Source organism: Schistocerca cancellata, chromosome 8 (assembly GCF_023864275.1).
Source record: "Schistocerca cancellata isolate TAMUIC-IGC-003103 chromosome 8, iqSchCanc2.1, whole genome shotgun sequence".
In the NCBI taxonomy this organism is placed as follows: domain Eukaryota; kingdom Metazoa; phylum Arthropoda; class Insecta; order Orthoptera; family Acrididae; genus Schistocerca; species Schistocerca cancellata.
Genome location: NC_064633.1, coordinates 280,862,088 through 280,881,147, shown reverse-complemented (window position 1 = coordinate 280,881,147; position 19,060 = coordinate 280,862,088). Strand labels below are relative to the sequence as shown.

Here is a 19,060-nt window from a genome sequence, read left to right as displayed (position 1 = left end):
ATATCAGCGCACACTCCGCTGCAGAGTGAAAATCTCATTCTGGAAACATCCCCCAGGCTGTGGCTAAGCCATGTCTCCGCAATATCCTTTCTTTCAGGAGTGCTAGTTCTGCAAGGTTCGCAGGAGAGCTTCTGTAAAGTTTGGAAGGTAGGAGACGAGGTACTGGCAGAAGTAAAGCTGTGAGTACCGGACGTGAGTCGTGCTTCGGTAGCTCAGTGGGTAGAGCACTTGCCCGCGAAAGGCAAAGGTCCCGAGTTCGAGTCTCGATCGGGCACACAGTTTTAATCTGCCAGGAAGTTTCATATCAGCGCACACTCCGCTGCAGAGTGAAAATCTCATTCTGGAAACATCCCCCAGGCTGTGGCTAAGCCATGTCTCCGCAATATCCTTTCTTTCAGGAGTGCTAGTTCTGCAAGGTTCGCAGGAGAGCTTCTGTAAAGTTTGGAAGGTAGGAGACGAGGTACTGGCAGAAGTAAAGCTGTGAGTACCGGACGTGAGTCGTGCTTCGGTAGCTCAGTGGGTAGAGCACTTGCCCGCGAAAGGCAAAGGTCCCGAGTTCGAGTCTCGGTCGGGCACACAGTTTTAATCTGCCAGGAAGTTTCATATCAGCGCACACTCCGCTGCAGAGTGAAAATCTCATTCTGGAAACATCCCCCAGGCTGTGGCTAAGCCATGTCTCCGCAATATCCTTTCTTTCAGGAGTGCTAGTTCTGCAAGGTTCGCAGGAGAGCTTCTGTAAAGTTTGGAAGGTAGGAGACGAGGTACTGGCAGAAGTAAAGCTGTGAGTACCGGACGTGAGTCGTGCTTCGGTAGCTCAGTGGGTAGAGCACTTGCCCGCGAAAGGCAAAGGTCCCGAGTTCGAGTCTCGGTCGGGCACACAGTTTTAATCTGCCAGGAAGTTTCATATCAGCGCACACTCCGCTGCAGAGTGAAAATCTCATTCTGGAGATTAATACTTGTTCCATAGATCATGAATACGACACTTCGTAATTATGTGGAACGTGTTAGGTTAATAAAAGATGCCTGTACAAGATATTACATTACACAAAATATTGCATGACACTAATGTTTAAGGTGTTCCCCCCCCTCCCCCCGCCCCCCCCCCCCACCAAATTTATATCTAAAAATTCAGCCAATGAGCAGAAGGAGTTGTCATCTAGAAATTCTTTTAATTTATTTTTAAATGTTAGTTGGCTATCTGTCAGGCTTTTGATGCTGTTTGGTAGGTGACCAAAGACTTTTGTAGCAGCATAATTTACCCCATTCTGTGCCAAAGTCAGATTTAACCCTGCTTAGTGAAGATCATCCTTTCTCCTGGTGTTATAGCTATGCACACTGCTATTACTTTTGAACTGGGTTGGATTATTAACAACAAATTTCATAAGTGAATATATATACTGTGAGGATCCCTAGTTCCTTAAATAGATGTCTGTAGGATGACCGTGGGTGGGCTCCAGCAATTACTCTGATTACACATTTTTGAGCAATGAATACTTTTCTACTCAACGATGAATTACCCCAGAATATGATGCCATACGAAAGCAGTGAATGAAAGTAGGCATAGTAAGCTAATTTATTGAGATTCTTATCACAAAAATCACCAAAATGAAGCCCATTCATCCTCTCAGCATCTCCCAGAACACCTGCATGACTGAAATATAACATTCTTAGAACTGTCAGAAAGGGGTATATTTCGGGAAAGTCACCCAGAACTGCAGGTCAGAGGAGACTTACTGTATGGGATGAGAAGGAAAGATTGATCACTGGGGACTGCATTGGACGAGATTTGAAAACCTGAGAGCTTAAAGGTGGTGTACAGGGTAGTATGCATGACAGAGATTACAGCAATGGCAATGATAAACAAAGCAAACATTGCACTATGTCTACAACAGCAGTTGCCAAAGTAGACATTTTGTCAGAAAGGAACCCAAGGAATTTTGCAGAGTAAGAAATGGCAGGTGAAATATCAGCATTTCTGCAAGGTGAGGCAGTGGAATGTGCGGTGTTGTGTATGCTCCTCTGTGGAGATAATAATACATGAGGAATATAATGATGATGGTACATGCTTAACAAGTGAAAGTGGTGGGTGAAACAGATGTCAAGCCATGTAGTTCATCATCCTTGTTGGACAGGTAATCACAAATTCTGTTTTCAAAGAAAAGTAGTAAAGGACAATCATTGTCCAAGGAGCAGGTATTGAACACAATTGTGTACACAGAATAGCAAAAAAACAATTATGAGCAGATTTTGAATAAGTCTGCAGCAATATGACCATGTAGCGCGCATAAGAAGAACTACCAATATTCAAGGGAGGACAAGCCACACTTGTTACAAAAACTGATGTTTGCACATTTCAAGGATACGCGATACAGTTTATAACATGTGCCCAACTGTGACCTGCTGTGTCATGCACATAAAATCGTGCACAAGACAGATTACAGCAATTTCAAGGGAAGAAGTGGATGGTTGCATAACTTCAAACAGTGCTCCAGAATTGGAAGAAAAGAGTTAATGAAATTTCAAACAAATCATCAATTTGACAATGCACAGCCAACTGTGGAATCAGCCCAAAGTTCTGTAGGTGAAATAAACAAACTTATCCCATTGTTCAGTAAGGAATTTTTTTTCAGCTCTGACTAATTCGGAAATGCTTGTGAGAGGAACCCTGAAAATTAGAGATACCAAGAGAGTTGTACCAAGATGAACTAAAGTCAGTGCCTTAATGCCTTCGTAAACATTTATGCCAGCTATTAATCTGAACGATAAACTGGCTGGAAAGTTATTTACTGTGCTGCAAGAAGTTGGATGGTGCTCTGCCCCCTACAATTCCTTCTTGTGTGTGTGTGATCTTGCAAGGGCAGTAGGGAATATTCACATCACAGTAAGCAACAGTGGGAAAATGGGGATAAGAGAACTGCAACTATGATATGAGCACTGGTTTTGGCCAATAGCTGGTCACAATAACTTGCTTGTGCTCAACTCCTGGTTTGATTGCAAAAGTGACCCTTCTTTAGAGTAAAATATCTCTCCTTGGGAAGTTATTTAATGGGATAGATAAAAAAATCTATCTCACCAAGTGATGGCAGAACACACACATAGAGGACTGTTGTAATTGGCAAGCTTTCAGAGCTAATGGCTCCTTCTTCAGGCAGAAGGGTTGAAGCAGCAGGAAGAAGGGTGAAGGAAAAGGACTGGAGAGGTCTACGAAAAGGGGTAGATTTCAGGAAAGTCACCCAGAACTGCAGGTCAGAGGAGACTTACTGTATGGGATGAGAAGGAATGATTGATCACTGGGGACTGCATTGGACGAGATTTGAAAACCTGAGAGCTTAAAGGTGGAATGCAGGGTAATATGCAAGACAGAGATTACTACTAAAACATTGTGCACGAGTTAATAAGAGTGAAAAGCTGAGTGCATTGTATGTAACAGAGGTGGGAGTGGGGGGGGGGGGGGGGCTGTGAAAAACAGACAGGAAAGACAATGAAAGATTTAGAAAACTGAAACGGAGTGAAGCAAAGAGTAGTTACAGTGAACAAAAGCTGAGACAGAAGAAAATAATGTAAATTAAGGCCATGTTGGTGGCGAGAACCAAGGATATGTTGTAGTGTTAGTTCCCACCTGCGGAGTTATGAGAAACTGGTGTCTGGGGGAAGACTCCAGATGGCACGTGTGGTGAAACAGGCGCTGAGGTCACAAATGTTATGTTGTAGAGCATGCTCTGCAACAGGATATTGGGAGTTGCCAGTATACACCCTCTGCCTATGCCCATTCATCCTGATAATTTGTTGGTAGTCATACTGATATAGAAGGCTGAACAGTGTTTACATAATAGCTGGTATATGACATCCTGTTTCACAGGTGGCTCTTCCTTTGATAATATATGTTTGGCTAGTTACAGGGCTCTTACAGGGGGTGGTAGGAGTGTGCATAGGGCAAGTCCTGCACCGGGAATGGTCAAAGGGGTAGGAGCCATAGGGTAGGTCGATGGGTGCAGAAGGAGCATAGTGTCTGACAAAAATATTGTGGAGATTGGGAGGGCGATGGAAAGCTATTCTAGGTGTGGTAGGCAAAATTTCAGACAGAAAGGATCTCATTTCAGGGCAGGATTTCAGGAAGTCATGGCCCTGTTGAAGTACCTGATTAACACATTCTGCACCAGGATAATTGCCTTTACAAATGTCTGCTTATGTCTGTGTATGTGCGGTTGGATATGGGTGTGTGTGCGAGTGTATACCTGTCCTTTTTTCCCCCCTAAGGTAAGTCTTTCCGCTCCCGGGATTGGAATGACTCCTTACCCTCTCCCTTAAAGCCCACATTCTTTTGTCTTTCCCTCTCCTTCCCTCCTTCCTGATGAAGCAACTGTTGGTTGCGAAAGCTTGAATTTTGTGTGTATGTTTGTGTGTCTATCAGCCTGTCAGCGCTTTCGTTTGGTAAGTCACATCATCTTTGTTTTTAGATATATTTTTCCCACGTGGATTGTTTCCCTATATATATATATATATATATATATATATATAATAGAAGGAAACATTCCACGAAGGAAAAATATACCTAAAAACAAAGATGATGTGACTTACCAAATGAAAGTGCTGGCAGGTCGACAGACACACAAACGAACACAAACATACACACAAAATTCAAGCTTTCGCAACAAACTGTTGCCTCATCAGGAAAGAGGGAAGGAGAGGGAAAGACGAAAGGATGTGGGTTTTAAGGGAGAGGGTAAGGAGTCATTCCAGTCCCGGGAGCGGAAAGACTTACCTTAGGGGGAAAAAAGGACGGGTATACACTCGCACACACACACATATCCATCCACACATATACAGACACAAGCAGACATATTTAAAGACAAAGAGTTTCTTGGGTTTTAAGGGAGAGGGTAAGGAGTCATTCCAATCCCGGGAGCGGAAAGACTTACCTTAGGGGGAAAAAAGGACAGGTATACACTCGCGCACACACACATATCCATCCACACATATACAGAAACAAGCACACATTTATAAAGGCAAAGAGTTTGGGCAGAGATGTCAGTCGAGGCGGAAGTACAAAGGAAGTACACGTCCGTCCACATCAAACCCACCAACAAGCAACAGTACCTCCATTATGACAGCTGCCACCCATTCCACATCAAACGGTCCCTTCCCTACTGCCTAGCTCTTTGTAGCAAACGAATCTGCTCCAGTCCGGAATCCCTGAACCATTACACCAACAATCTGAAAACAGCTTTTGCATCCTGCAACTATCCTCCCGACCTGGTACAGAAGCAAATAACCAGAGCCACTTCCTCATCCCATCAAGCCCAGAACCTCCCACAGAAGAACCACAAAAGTGCCCCACTTGTGACAGCGTACTTTCCGGGACTGGATCAGACTCTGAATGTGGCTCTCCAGCAGGGATACGACTTCCTCAAATCCTGCCCTGAAATGAGATCCTTCATGAAATCCTCCCCACTCCACCAAGAGTGTCTTTCCGCCGTCCACCTAACCTTCGTAACCTCTTAGTTCATCCCTATGAAATCCCCAAACCACCTTCCCTATCCTCTGGCTCCTACCCTTGTAACCGCCCCCCATGTAAAACCTGTCCCATGCACCCTCCCACCACCACCTACTCCAGTCCTGTAACCCGGAAGGTGTACACAATCAAAGGCAGAGCCACGTGTGAAAGCACCCACGTGATTTACCAACTGACCTGCCTACACTGTGAAGCTTTCTATGTGGGAATGACCAGCAACAAACTGTCCATTCACATGAATGGACACAGGCATACAGTGTTTGTTGGTAATGAGGATCACCCTGTGGCTAAACATGCCTTGGTGCACGGCCAGCACATCTTGGCACAGTGTTACACCGTCCGGGTTATCTGGATACTTCCCACTAACACCAACCTGTCAGAACTCCAGAGATGGGAACTTCCCCTTCAGTATATCCTCTCTTCTAGTTACCCGCCAGGCCTCAACCTCCGTTAATTTCAAGTTGCCACCGCTCATTCCTCACCTGTCATTCAACATGCCTTTGTACTTCCGCCTCTGCCCAAACTCTTTGCCTTTACAAATGTCTGCTTGTGTCTGTATATGTGTGGATGGATATGTGTGTGAGCGAGTGTATACGTGTCCGTTTTTCCCCCTAAGGTAAGTCTTTCCGCTCCCGGGACTGGAATGACTCCTTACCCTCTCCCTTAAAACCCACATCCTTTCATCTTTCCCTCTCCTTCCCTCTTTGCTGACGGAGCAACCGGGGGTTGCGAAAGCTCGAAATTTTGTGTGTGTGTTTGTGTGTTTTTTATTGTGCCTATCTACCAGCGCTTTCCCGTTTGGTAAGTCATGGAATCTTTGTTTTTAATATATTTTTTCCCATGTGGAATGTTTCTTTCTATTTTATTTATATCATTCATTTGAACCCAACAATTACGTTTGTTATTGTCACTGTTGCATTTCGAAATCTTTTCTGTCATCTTACTTTCTCTTTTTGTTTGTACAAGTAGTTTCACTTTGTATTCATCTTCCCTTTTTCCGTAATCTACCATACATTTTATCCTGCCTAAATATACTCAATAATACGTAATTTACTTCCAAACCATAACCTAAAAATTTTTAACGCTTTCAACATTACCGCTGCTATAAAATCCACTGTTCCCAGTTTACAAACATTTCATGTAAACTCGTGAATACTGTTTCACAGCTTCAGTTCCTTTCACCAATTGAACAACCTTTTCCGCTATTTCCAACAACTTTCGTTTTATTTCCATTCCCGTTTTTTCCCACATAACCGATCACTTTTTAGCAGCTTCCCACAGGTTTAAACGTTATTATTTCTTCATCAGACAATTGTTAGCCTCATTTTCATAATCTGCCAGCACATAACCAGTCCTTTGAATACATTTACACACAGTTTTTTCGAAATTATCCTGAATTTCCCCAACCTTTAACGTGTTTTGGAGGCAACACAACTACCTAACATTTGTACCCATCATTGTTCCCCAACCTAAGTTCAGCACAGGCTCAACATAGCTCATCTCAAACCAACACTTTTTCAACTTTTTTCACACCTTTATCTCTCCCTATATACTTTTATTTTTTTATTTTCACTTTAGTCTCATGTTACCCTTTCCACCTTCTAATACCATGTCAACCTCACACCATCCCTACAACGACCCCATTAAACTTTATTTACATTCCCTCCGCAAACATGCCTTCACCCTAGCCAGATTATGCTCCCATATTTTATTTACTCAGGCTTGTCTGACATTTGGCATTACCCCCAAAGGCCTCACACTCAAAGTTCCCATCTCTGGCTGTAATCCTTCTTTCCATCAGTCCCTATACCAGTCCCAAACTGCACAATCCATAGCCCTCACCCGCCTTATCCTTCACCTATACATCGACTCAGCCAATGAACACACCTGTCAACTCCTATCCCTAATCAAAGTCCTCAGTCTTTCCTCTCCCACATCCACACCGGCTGTTCATAGCATCCTCCTACAGGCCAACCACAAATTAGAACAGCATGCCACCCTCCACCTCAAAAAACTATCCAATCTCCTGGTTTCCCACCTCCAGAAAGGCAACTCACTCACCCTCCACATCATTTCCAGCAAACCTCAACCTCCTCTCATTGCACACAGACCCAGTCTCTCCCATCTACTCAATCTCCCACTACCAGCTCCACTCCCCCCAACACCTCAAAATTCCAGCCAACACAATGTGTAACCACAACACCCCAATTCAGTAGTTAACCTTTCCTCCAAACCTCTCTCCCAATCCGAAACCTCTGTCCTATCCAAAGGTCTCACCTTCAGCCCCACTCCCAGACTCAACCAAACTGCCCTTGTAGAAAGGTCTTTAAATATGTCAGCTTGTGTCTGTATATGTGTGGATGGATATGTGTGTGTGTGTGTGTGTGTGTGTGTGTGTGTGTGTGCGCGCGCGCAAGTGTATACCTGTCCTTTTTTCCCCCCAAGGTAAGTCTTTCCGCTCCCGGGACTGGAATGACTCCTTACCCTCTCCCTTAAAACCCACATCCTTTCATCTTTCCCTCTTTCCTGACGAAGCAACCGGGGGTTGCAAAAGCTCGAAATTTTGTGTGTTTTTTATTATGCCTATCTACCAGCGCTTTCCCGTTTGGTAAGTCATGGAATCTTTGTTTTTAATACATTTTTTCCCTATATATTCCATGCCTACTTTTCCATCTGCAGCTACGCCTTAAAAGATAGCCAGTTTCAAGATAAGTTCAACAACAGACTGTATCACTTTCAGTTGCATGCCACCAGTTATCACCCCATTACACCAATATGATTCTATAATTATACATTCTTCAAGAGTGGATAACTGTCTAAATGTCCCATATGGTTTATAACTTCCAAAACGTTCGCCTTCAATCCTGATGGTGCAAACATTTGTGATCATTGTGGCGTGCCATTTTTCATTTGGTGTTCATGGTGCAAGTTAATGATTTGTTTTGAACATTTACTGAATGTCAACAATGTCCATTTTGTGAAGTGTACATGTACATGTACATCCCACAGAAGGTTGATCTTTGAACCTCCCAGACACCCATTTTCTGTTGCCCTCCTGATGCACAAAGCTAATTATTTTTCCTGTAATAGCTTTTAACACAACACTTTCAAATGAGTATTACTAAAGATATAATTTGTGACCTCACATTCAAGGGGTTCCTTGTTAGTCCATAATGAGAATTCACTCCAGAATTATTATTCGAGAAACTGTAATTCTGAGGGGTAAACATGCCCTATGTCAGCCATTTGTATTCACTGTTTCTGACCTTCCGCTTCTTCCTCACCTGTGAAGGGCCTAGCTCATGAATAATTTCTACATCACTCAAATAATCTTCTCTTTCTCTTGGTAATACCTCACAATATTTGTGGTTTTTGAAATGGCTATCATATTCTGCAGCTGAGTCTTCATTTAGCAGTATTTCTCTAATTTCATTGTCACTCAAACCTTTTGAATGTGTCATTTTCATCAAATACAAAAACAAAAGAATCAAATTCCTGTAGACAGAATGTATACAAGGCCTCCTGAAAACACAAATTGATCCAGATACTTGCAACAGGTTTCAGCATCATTCAGTTGCAGAAAGGAGCAATTGTACCAATACAGCATCAGATGCAAGTGACAGAAAAGCAAAAACAAACCGGTTTGGTCGAAGGTAGTGGCGACAATATCGCTGCTGCCCCACTGGTATGATGACTATCTGCAAAGGATTAAATGACATGCTTTTGTGTACAGGCTCCTGTTACAAAATGATCAGGAAGTGACAAAACTACATGATATTTTTCACACAATTGTCTGGGTGCCTTGTTCTAGCTCTGTTACTAACTGCTAAGGCTCCTTTCCTTGAACAACGAATGCAGCAATGCAATGTGTATAAGAGCTGGAAAGCATCATGCTGATACACTTTTCTACATTGCTCACTCACTTCCTTGAGCACCCATTTCCTAAATTTATCATTGCATTTATGGAATGAACGAAATTAGTATACACATCCTAACAACTGAAAAAGTATCCTTTCACACAGTTCCAATACAAAAGTAGTATTCAAATAAAAAAAACTCATACTTCTTCCTCCCCTTTGTTCATCCTGTGCTGTGTTCTCAAATTTCATGGAGAACCAACCTTACCTGTTTATATGGAATTATTATGGTGGGGTTGCCACTTCAAAAGGTACTTTAAAGCTATTGCAAAGGGCACCTCCCCCTCCAGGGAGGACTGATGTAACCCCCCCCCCCCCTCCCTCCTGCCACTCTTCTGTCTGCATCTATAGTCTCATTGAAATTACTTGTTAGCTGACACCTGTCAATTGCACTTACAGTGTAGCCACATAGGCTGCAGCTCTGTAGTAGGCGACGCTAAAACGTGACGAATCACTTCACAAATGCCATTACTTAGCAGTGTGGAGCAATGTCAGCAGCAAATGAGGTATAACGGGAATGCAAAATGCTCCGTTGACAACTGATTTTAAGTGAGCAATTACTGAACTGCAGCAAATGACACTTTTTCTTGCCCCGAATTTAAACTTATGTCCTAACCTAACCACTACCTCATGATGTGCAATGCATTTGATGAAATGGTTGTCAACAACCTGAAGCAGAACTATTAATCATGCTTGCTTTGTTCATGGTGATTACAGCTAACCCCTACGAGCAAATTCAAGACAAATTTCAGTTTCTGTGCTAAAAGCACACTGTAATTTCTTGCTTTCAGCAGTTACCTGAAACTAGCCTCATAATTGCTACACAAGTTGGGATCACTGGGACATGGTTTGTAGGGGGAAGTATGTGACAGCTGACTCCGTCAGCTGCCACCCATCCCATTCCAGTAATCCAGCAGGATCTCCAGTCACTACTCAAATCCTTAGGCCCATGTCAGAACCTCTCCCGAGACCATCTCTCTACTTACCCCTACCACTCCGAGCACTCCCACCCCCTACATGCTTCCTAAAGTCCATAAACCCAATCACCCAGGACGCCCCATTGTGGCCGGTTACTGTGCCTCCACTGAGAGAATCTCTGCTCTCGAAGACCAACACCTTCAACCTATTACCCAGAACCTATCCTCCTATATAAAAGATACCAACCATTTCCTTGACCGACTCTCCACAGTTTCTGTCCCTTTACCACACAGTGCCCTTCTCATCACTATTGATGCTACCTCCCTGTACACTAACATTCCTAATGCCCATGGCCTTACTGCTATCAAACACTAGCTTTCCAGATGCCCTACGGATTTTTAAAAAAACATCCTTCCTAGTCTCCATGACCAACTATATCCTCACCCACAATTACTTCTCCTTTGAAGGTATTACCTACAAATAAATCCGCAGTGCGGCTATGGGCACCCGCATGGCACCATCCTATGCTAACCTATTCATGGGTCATCTAGAGGAATCCTTCTTAAAAACCCAGAATCCTAAACCCCTCGACTGGTTCAGATTCACTGATGACATCTTTGCTATCTGGATTGAAGGTGAGGACACCTCATTCACATTCCTCGCGAACCTCAACTATTTCTCCCCCATTTGCTTCACCTGGTCCTTCTCAACCCAACAAGCCACCTACCTAGATGTTGACCTTCACCTCAGAGATGGCTACATCAGTACCTCCGCCCATATCAAACCTACTAACCACCAGCAATACCTCCACTTTGACAGCTGCCACCCATTCCATACCAAGAAGTCCCTTCCGTACAGCCTAGCCACCTGTGGTTGTCGCATCTGCAGTGACAAGCAGTTCCTATACCAAGGATCTCACTGAAGCCTTCACTGACTGTAATTATCCTCCCATCCCTGTACAAAAAAACAAATCTCCCTTGCCTTATCTTTCTAGTCTGCCACCACCTCCCAACAGTACGGCCACAGAGGAGCATTCCCCTTGTAACTCAGTACCATCCGGGACTGGAGCAACTGAATTACATCCTCCGCCAGGGTTTCTATTACCTCTCGTCCTGCCCTGAAATGAGAAATGTCCTGCCCATTATCCTTCCCACCCCTCCTACTGTGGTATTCTGCCGTCCACTGAACCTACACAATATACTTGTCCATCCTTACACAACCTCTGTGCCCACTCCCTTACCCCATGGCTCATACCCCTTTAATAGACCTAGATGCAAGACCTGTTCCATACATCCTCCTACCACCACCTACTCCAGTCCGGTCACTAACATCACCTATCCCATCAAAGGCAGGGCTACCTGTGAAACTAGTCATGTGATTTACAAGCTAAGCTGCAACCACTGTGCTGCATTCTATGTAGGCATGACAACCAACAAGCTGTCTGTCCGCATGAACGGCCACTGACAAACTGTGGCCAAAAAACAAGTGGACCACCCCATTGCTGAACACGCTGCCAAACATGATATCCCTCAACTCAATGGCTGCTGCACAGCCTGTGCCACATGGATCCTTCCCACCAACACCAGCTTTTCTGAATTGCGCAGGTAGGAACTTTCCCTTCAATACATCCTACCTTCCCGTAACCCTCCTGGCCTCAACCTTCGTTAGTCACTGTCCTAACCCATCCAGCCCCCTCCCTGTTCCCATTCCAGCACTACACAGCCATCATTTCACTGCCACACCCAGTCTTTTAATTTCTTTTTATTTCTCTCCTCTCTGCTACTTACCCCCTCCCCCCTCTGCACATTCTCTCCTGCCCTCCGCCTGAACTGCAACACTTCACTGTCCGCCACTCCCACCATACTATCCCTCCCCTTCCCTGCCATATCCTCCTCTTTACCCCCACCCAGTCACCACTCCCATCATGCACTGGTGCTGCTGCTCACAGTGTGGTTTCAGCTCCCTGAGTCTGCAGACGTTTGTGCAAGTTGCGTTTGCGTGAGTGTGTCTCTACTGCTGACAAAAGCCTTAATGGCCGAAAGCTATAATTGTGTGAATCCTTTTGTTGTGTCTATCGTGACTCAGCATTTTCACTATATGGTGAGTAGAAACTTTCCTTCTCGTATTGTTACATTCCATCCTGCATTTTCAATTGTTTAATTTGATATGTGGTACATTAATTTTCCTTGTAAAGACATCTAGGAAAGAGAGAGACTATAAAAAGTAGTTGCAGAAAATGGAAAGCAATAACTGGGTGAAAGACAGTGGAATGCAAGTACAAGGACAGTGACACAAAAGCTTGATTGAGGTAAAAATGGTAAAGCTGTCATCAACACAAAGACTGGTATAAACAACAAATGCTTTACTAGGCAGGTCCTCCAATCTCTGAACATACTTATCTGGCCAGTTACAGGTGGACTTTCAATTTAATGTGAACTCTAAGCCAAAGTGAAATTCTGCATTTTTCGCATTAACAAACACTGTCAAACCTGAAAGAAGCGGTGAATGACAGATAAAAATATTTGGACGCACTGTGAATCAAATCTCTGGCCTTTGGAGCTACAAGTCTGGCACTTAAACACTGAGTTACTTTTGAGTTGCATATACCAACAAGTGAGTACAGTAGCATAAAATATATATGAGACAATAAAGCATTTGCTATATTACCTTTTTGGCAAGTGATAAAGAAGGAATTGTTTGTTCTACAGTATCAAAACTCCACAGTTTGAAATGTTTGTGGTAACACCCCTCACTCCTTTAAGTAAGAATATTGCTTTTCATTTCTAGCTGTGTAATGGAAAAAAAAGGAGCAATGTGATGACACTTCCTATCAAATTATATAACAGTGTAAAGGAGGAAGAACGCAGAAGGATTGAGTGGGGAGGGGGGGATGGAGAGGAGAGGGGGGAGAGCAGAGGGAGAGGGACTGACAGAAAAATTCAACACAAAAGTATTTAATAATAATCTTATGAAGTAATACAACAAACCTCCAAGATCTTCCTTCAAAGGCATAGTTGTTTTTTTCTGTGACACATGGTCCAAGCTCTCTGCTGGTATACCTATCTTTTCAAACTGCTGAGAGCATTTCTCCACATTTTCTGCTGGAGAGCTGTCACCTACTATCTCAATATCATCATCATCATCATCATCATCATCATCATCACCACCACCCTTAACATCATTCTCATCAGATGCATCCAACAGTTTGTCTATACTGTTACCAGAAACTCTTACCTTCATCCCAAATCTGAAGAGAAAAACAAAGTCAACATACAAACATACATGACACAATCTTAGATAGTTACTTACAATACAACTGGATACATGCGAAGAAATAAAATATTTAGCAAAATGTTATTGATCATGGCCCCATAATTTTCTGTCAAAGGTAAGATACATAAACATGACCATACGCCAAAGTAAGATACAAAGATTAGATTCAAACCTATATGATCAATGTTTAGTTGTAAATATAAAGTATAATACATCTCATGATAGTGAAACTAGATAAAGAGGCAGTTTGCCTCACATTGAAAAAGAAATGTGTTCTAGCGGAGTACAGCCTTTCAAACTGGAACAATTGCTATGTCAATAGCATACTTAAGCAACCAGACACTATAATGTTCATAAACAGTCTGGATGGGTCATTGTTACTTGTATTTATATGACATATTCATGAAAAGATTAGAAACTTTGTTTTCTCAATAGAAAATCTTGTTGTGTACTCATCCAAGTCCAAAAAAAAAAAAAAAAAGGGTAAGAAATTTTTACTTTTACATCCAATATACATTTATACTGTTTAATGTACATATGTCATTTCTCTTTCAACATTCTCGGTATTATCATAAAAATTGTGAATCATGATAGCTGTAATTCCTACTGATTAAGATGCCCTGTATTTCAGAGTCAGTCTGGTATGATGAAGCTATTTTAAGTGTACAACCAAAATGATTTGTGTTAGCTAATGGAATTTTAAATTAACATTAAGTGGGTTCCTTTTAGATGGTGTAGTTTGGCAACATTCTTCCATCTTCCAACTGATCGAATGGAAAATAAGATAATGTTTATCTGATATGATTCCTTCCTTGTCCTGGATGTTTTCCTGCACAGTCTCTATGATGTCAGCCTTTGGGTGAATTGCTCCATTTTCAGAACAATAATTGAGAAGATATTCTGAAGTTTCAGGCATCTATACATTATAATATTCCTTATGTTTGATTTAAAGATCTGATTAAATATGTATTCCTGAAAAGTGACAGATATTAGACAACAGTTATTCCTCTTTCTGCTCTAGTTTTGTGTACATAGTTTGAACTCTGAATAGCTTTACTTTGCACACCAATGGAGGCTATGTCTGGGGATTGATTGATTGATTGATTGATTGAGGGGTGGGGGAGGGTGGAGGGGGTTATGGGACTAAACAGTGAGGTCATCAGTCCTGCAATTCAAAAGTTACTTGTGTAAGATAGAGACTACACTAAAAGTGGGTGGAACCAGTCAGAGGGATCAAAGAATAAAACGAGGAAGTTTAAACACACACAGCAGAAGGTATAAAAGGGTCACTCGAGTATGTGTTGGAGAAAACGGACCACTCAAGACATTGGGCAAGCTGGACAGTGCAGAAGGATAGGTCCAAATGGGAATAGGTGTGCGTGGAGCCTGACAGGAATGTGGTTGCTCCTGTGTTAAGGCAGAGGAGGTTAAGTTGACTGAGAAGGTCAGCCAAGAGGATATCTCTCAGACGGGTTCTGGAAGAATGGCAAAGGGTATGGTGCACATTAAAGTCACTGAGCAGCAGAAAGGGGTGTGGTAGCTGCCCAGTAAGTTGGAGGAAGTCTGCCCTGGTGACATCAAATGCCAGAGGGATGTAAACAATACAAAGGAAAAAGATCAAGTGAGGAAGGAAAAGGCGAACTGCAACAGCATGAAGGTCGATAGTTAGGGAGATGGGTTGACTACGAATATCATCCAATATGAGCAGCATGACTTCCCCATGAGATGGAATGTCATCATCAGAGAGGTCAAAATGGACTGGGAAGAAAAGTGAGAGCTCAAAGCAGATGTGAGGATGCAATTTTGTTTCCTGGAGGCAGAGAACAAGTGGAAGCTGCGTTTCAAAGAGCAGTTGTAAATTCTCTGTTTTATCAAAGGCCACGAATGTTCCATTGAAGGAGAGGAAATGGGAGGAGGGAAAAAAATGAAGAGGTGACACATCAGTGCCAGCCTTCAAAGACTCACTGCTACAGGGTGCAGAGGCTGGAGGATCCTGCTCCACGGGATCCACAGAGGTGTCAGCATTCTCCCTCTGTCGATTTGCGAGTCCAGGGCAGAAAAATTGTTGATGGTGTGCACCGGCGACACAGAGGTTGGCCAGGTGGGGGTATCACATGGCAACACAGCCGAAGAGGATCTTCGAGTCGGCAAAGGAGAAAACTATTTGCCTTTGTCTGACTTTTTGGAGCCTTTCCAGTTGGCAGAGGAAGATGCAGATGTTTGTTGGCTAGACGGACATAGGAAGTCTTCGCAGGAGTATTCCTTCTGTCCTTTCCCGGCCTGCTGGTTATGTAGCAGGCGACTTTGCCCCGGGAGGAGAATGTTTGGTGACTTGTTGTTTCACAGCTGAATGAGAAGATGGCAATGCTACCATGACACTGGGCGATTTCACAATTTCTGTCTGCATGGCCATGTCCTTCATGGAGCGAGATGTAACAAGAACAGTTCTGTAAGCGCCAGATGGTAAAACGCTAGGTTTGCAATTAGCCAATAACTTGTGAGTGACCGGGTAAGGTGCTTTTTCGTTCACTTGGACCTCCTGGACAGTCCTCTCACGGAGATACACGGGACAATCTTGGGAGGAGGCGGTGGCATGGTTGCCAATGCAGTTGATACAACTGGAAGAAGAAGGTGTACAATCGCCCTCGTGCGCATCCTTACCACAGGTTACTCATTTGGCTGGGTGTTGTGAAGACATTCAAGTGTTGTTGAAATGATGACACTTGTAGCACTGCATCGGGTTAAGAATGTATGGTCAAACTGTGGTAACTTCATAGCCTGCTTGATCTTGGATGGAAGCATCACTTTATCAAAGGGGATAAAAAGGGCGCGTGTGGGCACTGAGGATGCATCTACCTTTTTCATCATCCAATGGACAGCAATCGCACCCTGATGAGAGAAGTAAATTTGGATTTCTGCCTCAGTCAGACCATCCAGCAGCCTAGTGTAAATAACACCACGGAAAGAATTCAGAGTTCTATGGGCCTCGACACAAGCAGGATAGCCATGGAGAAGCAAAGCGGCAAGCAGTTGTTGTGCTTGAGGATCAGAAGTAGTCTCCCAAAGCAAAGTGCCATTGCATAAATGAGATCAGGATTTCACAGGTCCGGCAACTGCCTCAATATCTTTCTGAATAAGAAACAGATTTACCTTTGCAAAGCTCTGACCACCTTCAGTATGTGAAACCACAAGGAACCATGCTGCAGCAGGGGGGTGGGGAGGGGGGTAGGGGGGGAGGTGTTTGAATCGGGCACTTCATTCCATTTAAGTTCTGTAGACGTGGACAGTGAAGATGATGACTGGCTCATTGTGAGAAAATCTCCCATGATTGCCAGCATCTCCAATGGCATACTCCCTCCAACTGGGAACCTCCCCCCCCTCCCCTTAGAGGGGGGCTCACCTGCCTTAGGTAATTGTCCACACCTCAGGCTACACATCCCGGTCACCTGACAGAGGGACCAATTAGCAATTTGGGAAGGTAGCAGCTCAAACAATCACCCCTCCCTGGGCCTGGCCTATACCAGGGGGTATGTGCGAATCCTAACTGTCAACCCGGGGCTGTGAATTACATGTTACCCAGTCACCTGTTACACATCACATGCGTGGGCCGGTCTTCAGGAGTGCACAGAGAGGAAGAAGAAAAAGAGGAGCCTCAAATGCCAAAATAGAGGAAGAAGATAGGAGGTGTACAAAGAAACAGGAATGAAAAACAGTGGTAAGACTGTTCTTATGTCAGCTTCAGAAAATGCAGAACACATCCCAAAAACACCCCAAACATGTTCCCTGGGGGGTGGGGGGGGGGGGGTGGGGGGAGGAATAGCAAGAGGCTAGACATGCAGCATGTAAGAGAAAAGATGCTGCAAAGGCTGGGGCCCCATGGTAGCCAAGTATGAACCCGCCAAAGAGTGGCGAGCCCCCTGGGGAGGGGGGGGGCTTTATCAGTTTTCAGGATGAGGTCTCTGTGAAAAATCACACACTGGACCATATTCAGAGATTGGTGAGGGGTAATAGACACTGGGACATTGTCAAGATGATCACAAGCTTGAAGAGCTGCAGATTTGGTGGCAGAAACAACTTTGCTCAACAGCGAGCCTGACTGCACCTTACTGAGAGACTCCACTTTGCCAAACTTGTTCTCGATATGCTCCATAAAAAACAATGGCTTTGTGGCGGTGAATGTGTCCCCATCCATTTTAGTACAGACCAGATAGCAGGGAAAGTGTTTCAACCCAAGACGGTAAGCCTGGCCTCCTCCCAGGGTGTAGGCATGGAAGCGAAGGCTACAGGGTTGTACGAAGCATCATTCAATGATCTGCTGCCACTTGAAGAAATGGCAAGAGTTTTTAAGCTTGATACATTTCATAAACCAAGCATCTGCCCTGATACCACCCACTCTGATCAGGGGCTTTTCTCATGGGTGCCACCCAGCCACAGCAACGGCTACCTGGTACAGTGGCCTTTGCCAGGAGTTCCTGCTCCAGGACGACAAGCAATCACTCCTTCCATTACATGGGGAGGGAATAGCTCAGCTTTGTGTAGTATATTTTCTGTGTTGTCAGGGGGGGTCAGCCACAGGGGGCTGAGGCATACAGGTACATAACAGCCCCACCACATGGACTGGCTACCCATGCTGGTGACCCAGCTGGGCAAAGGGGGGGGGGGGGGGGAGGCTACGGTGGAGAAGGAAGAAAGGTAGAGGAATCCATGCTGTAGATGATAGGAAGGGAGTTCATACCCAAATGGCTCACTCTAAAGACAGAAAATGTAGAAGTGGATGTCAAACCCAAAGGGGGACCAAAAATGTCAAAAAGGATTAAAGAACAGGCAAGAGGAACATCACAAGGAATACAAGGAACCAGGTGGATAGCCAGGTAGACATAAATAAAAACACCAAGAGAGGAGAAGGAGAGGGCGGTGGGGAAGAACTCAGGATGCAGAGGGAGGGGTATGGTGAATGAAATGCAGCCCAGGGTGGAAAAATGGGCTGCAACAGTTTGGGGCCCCGTGTGCGCCATGCACGAACTCATGAAAGAACGAAAAGCCATGCGTGGGATCCAGAGAGTGTAGTCTTTGTGTAGCAGGTACTGTTATACACCAAACAATTTTAATCATTGGCCCCATGTAATAAATATGAGACATTATTATTTTCTTTCATAATTTCATATCAGCAGCTAAAATTTTGAATATGGAATTCTTTCATAGACTCAAACAAAACTTGTCAGATGTACCACTTCTACAGTGGTTTATTGCAGCATTAGGACTATATTTGTGTTTTCTTTCTTTCTTTCTCTTCTGTCTGCATGAATTGTCAGAGTTTACAAGCAGAAACACAACAGAACAGCAATGAAGAGGACTATCCATTTCTGATTATGTTAGGAAATTCAATACTTGTTGGTTCAATGTCACAAAGCTTTTCATTGACAGCATGATTTCCCATCAC

The 19,060-nt window shown here is 43.9% G+C and overlaps 1 protein-coding gene across 1 annotated transcript in view; it reads right to left on the bottom strand.

The window, feature by feature from the left end:
* LOC126095734 (uncharacterized) overlaps nucleotides 1-19,060 on the bottom strand; it is a 99,368-nt gene that overhangs the window by 19,807 nt on the left and 60,501 nt on the right. Inside the window, exon 5 of the mRNA XM_049910502.1 lies at nucleotides 13,335-13,594. Within this exon, the coding sequence (XP_049766459.1) occupies nucleotides 13,335-13,594 (260 nt within the window). The remainder of the gene's footprint in view (nucleotides 1-13,334; nucleotides 13,595-19,060) is intronic.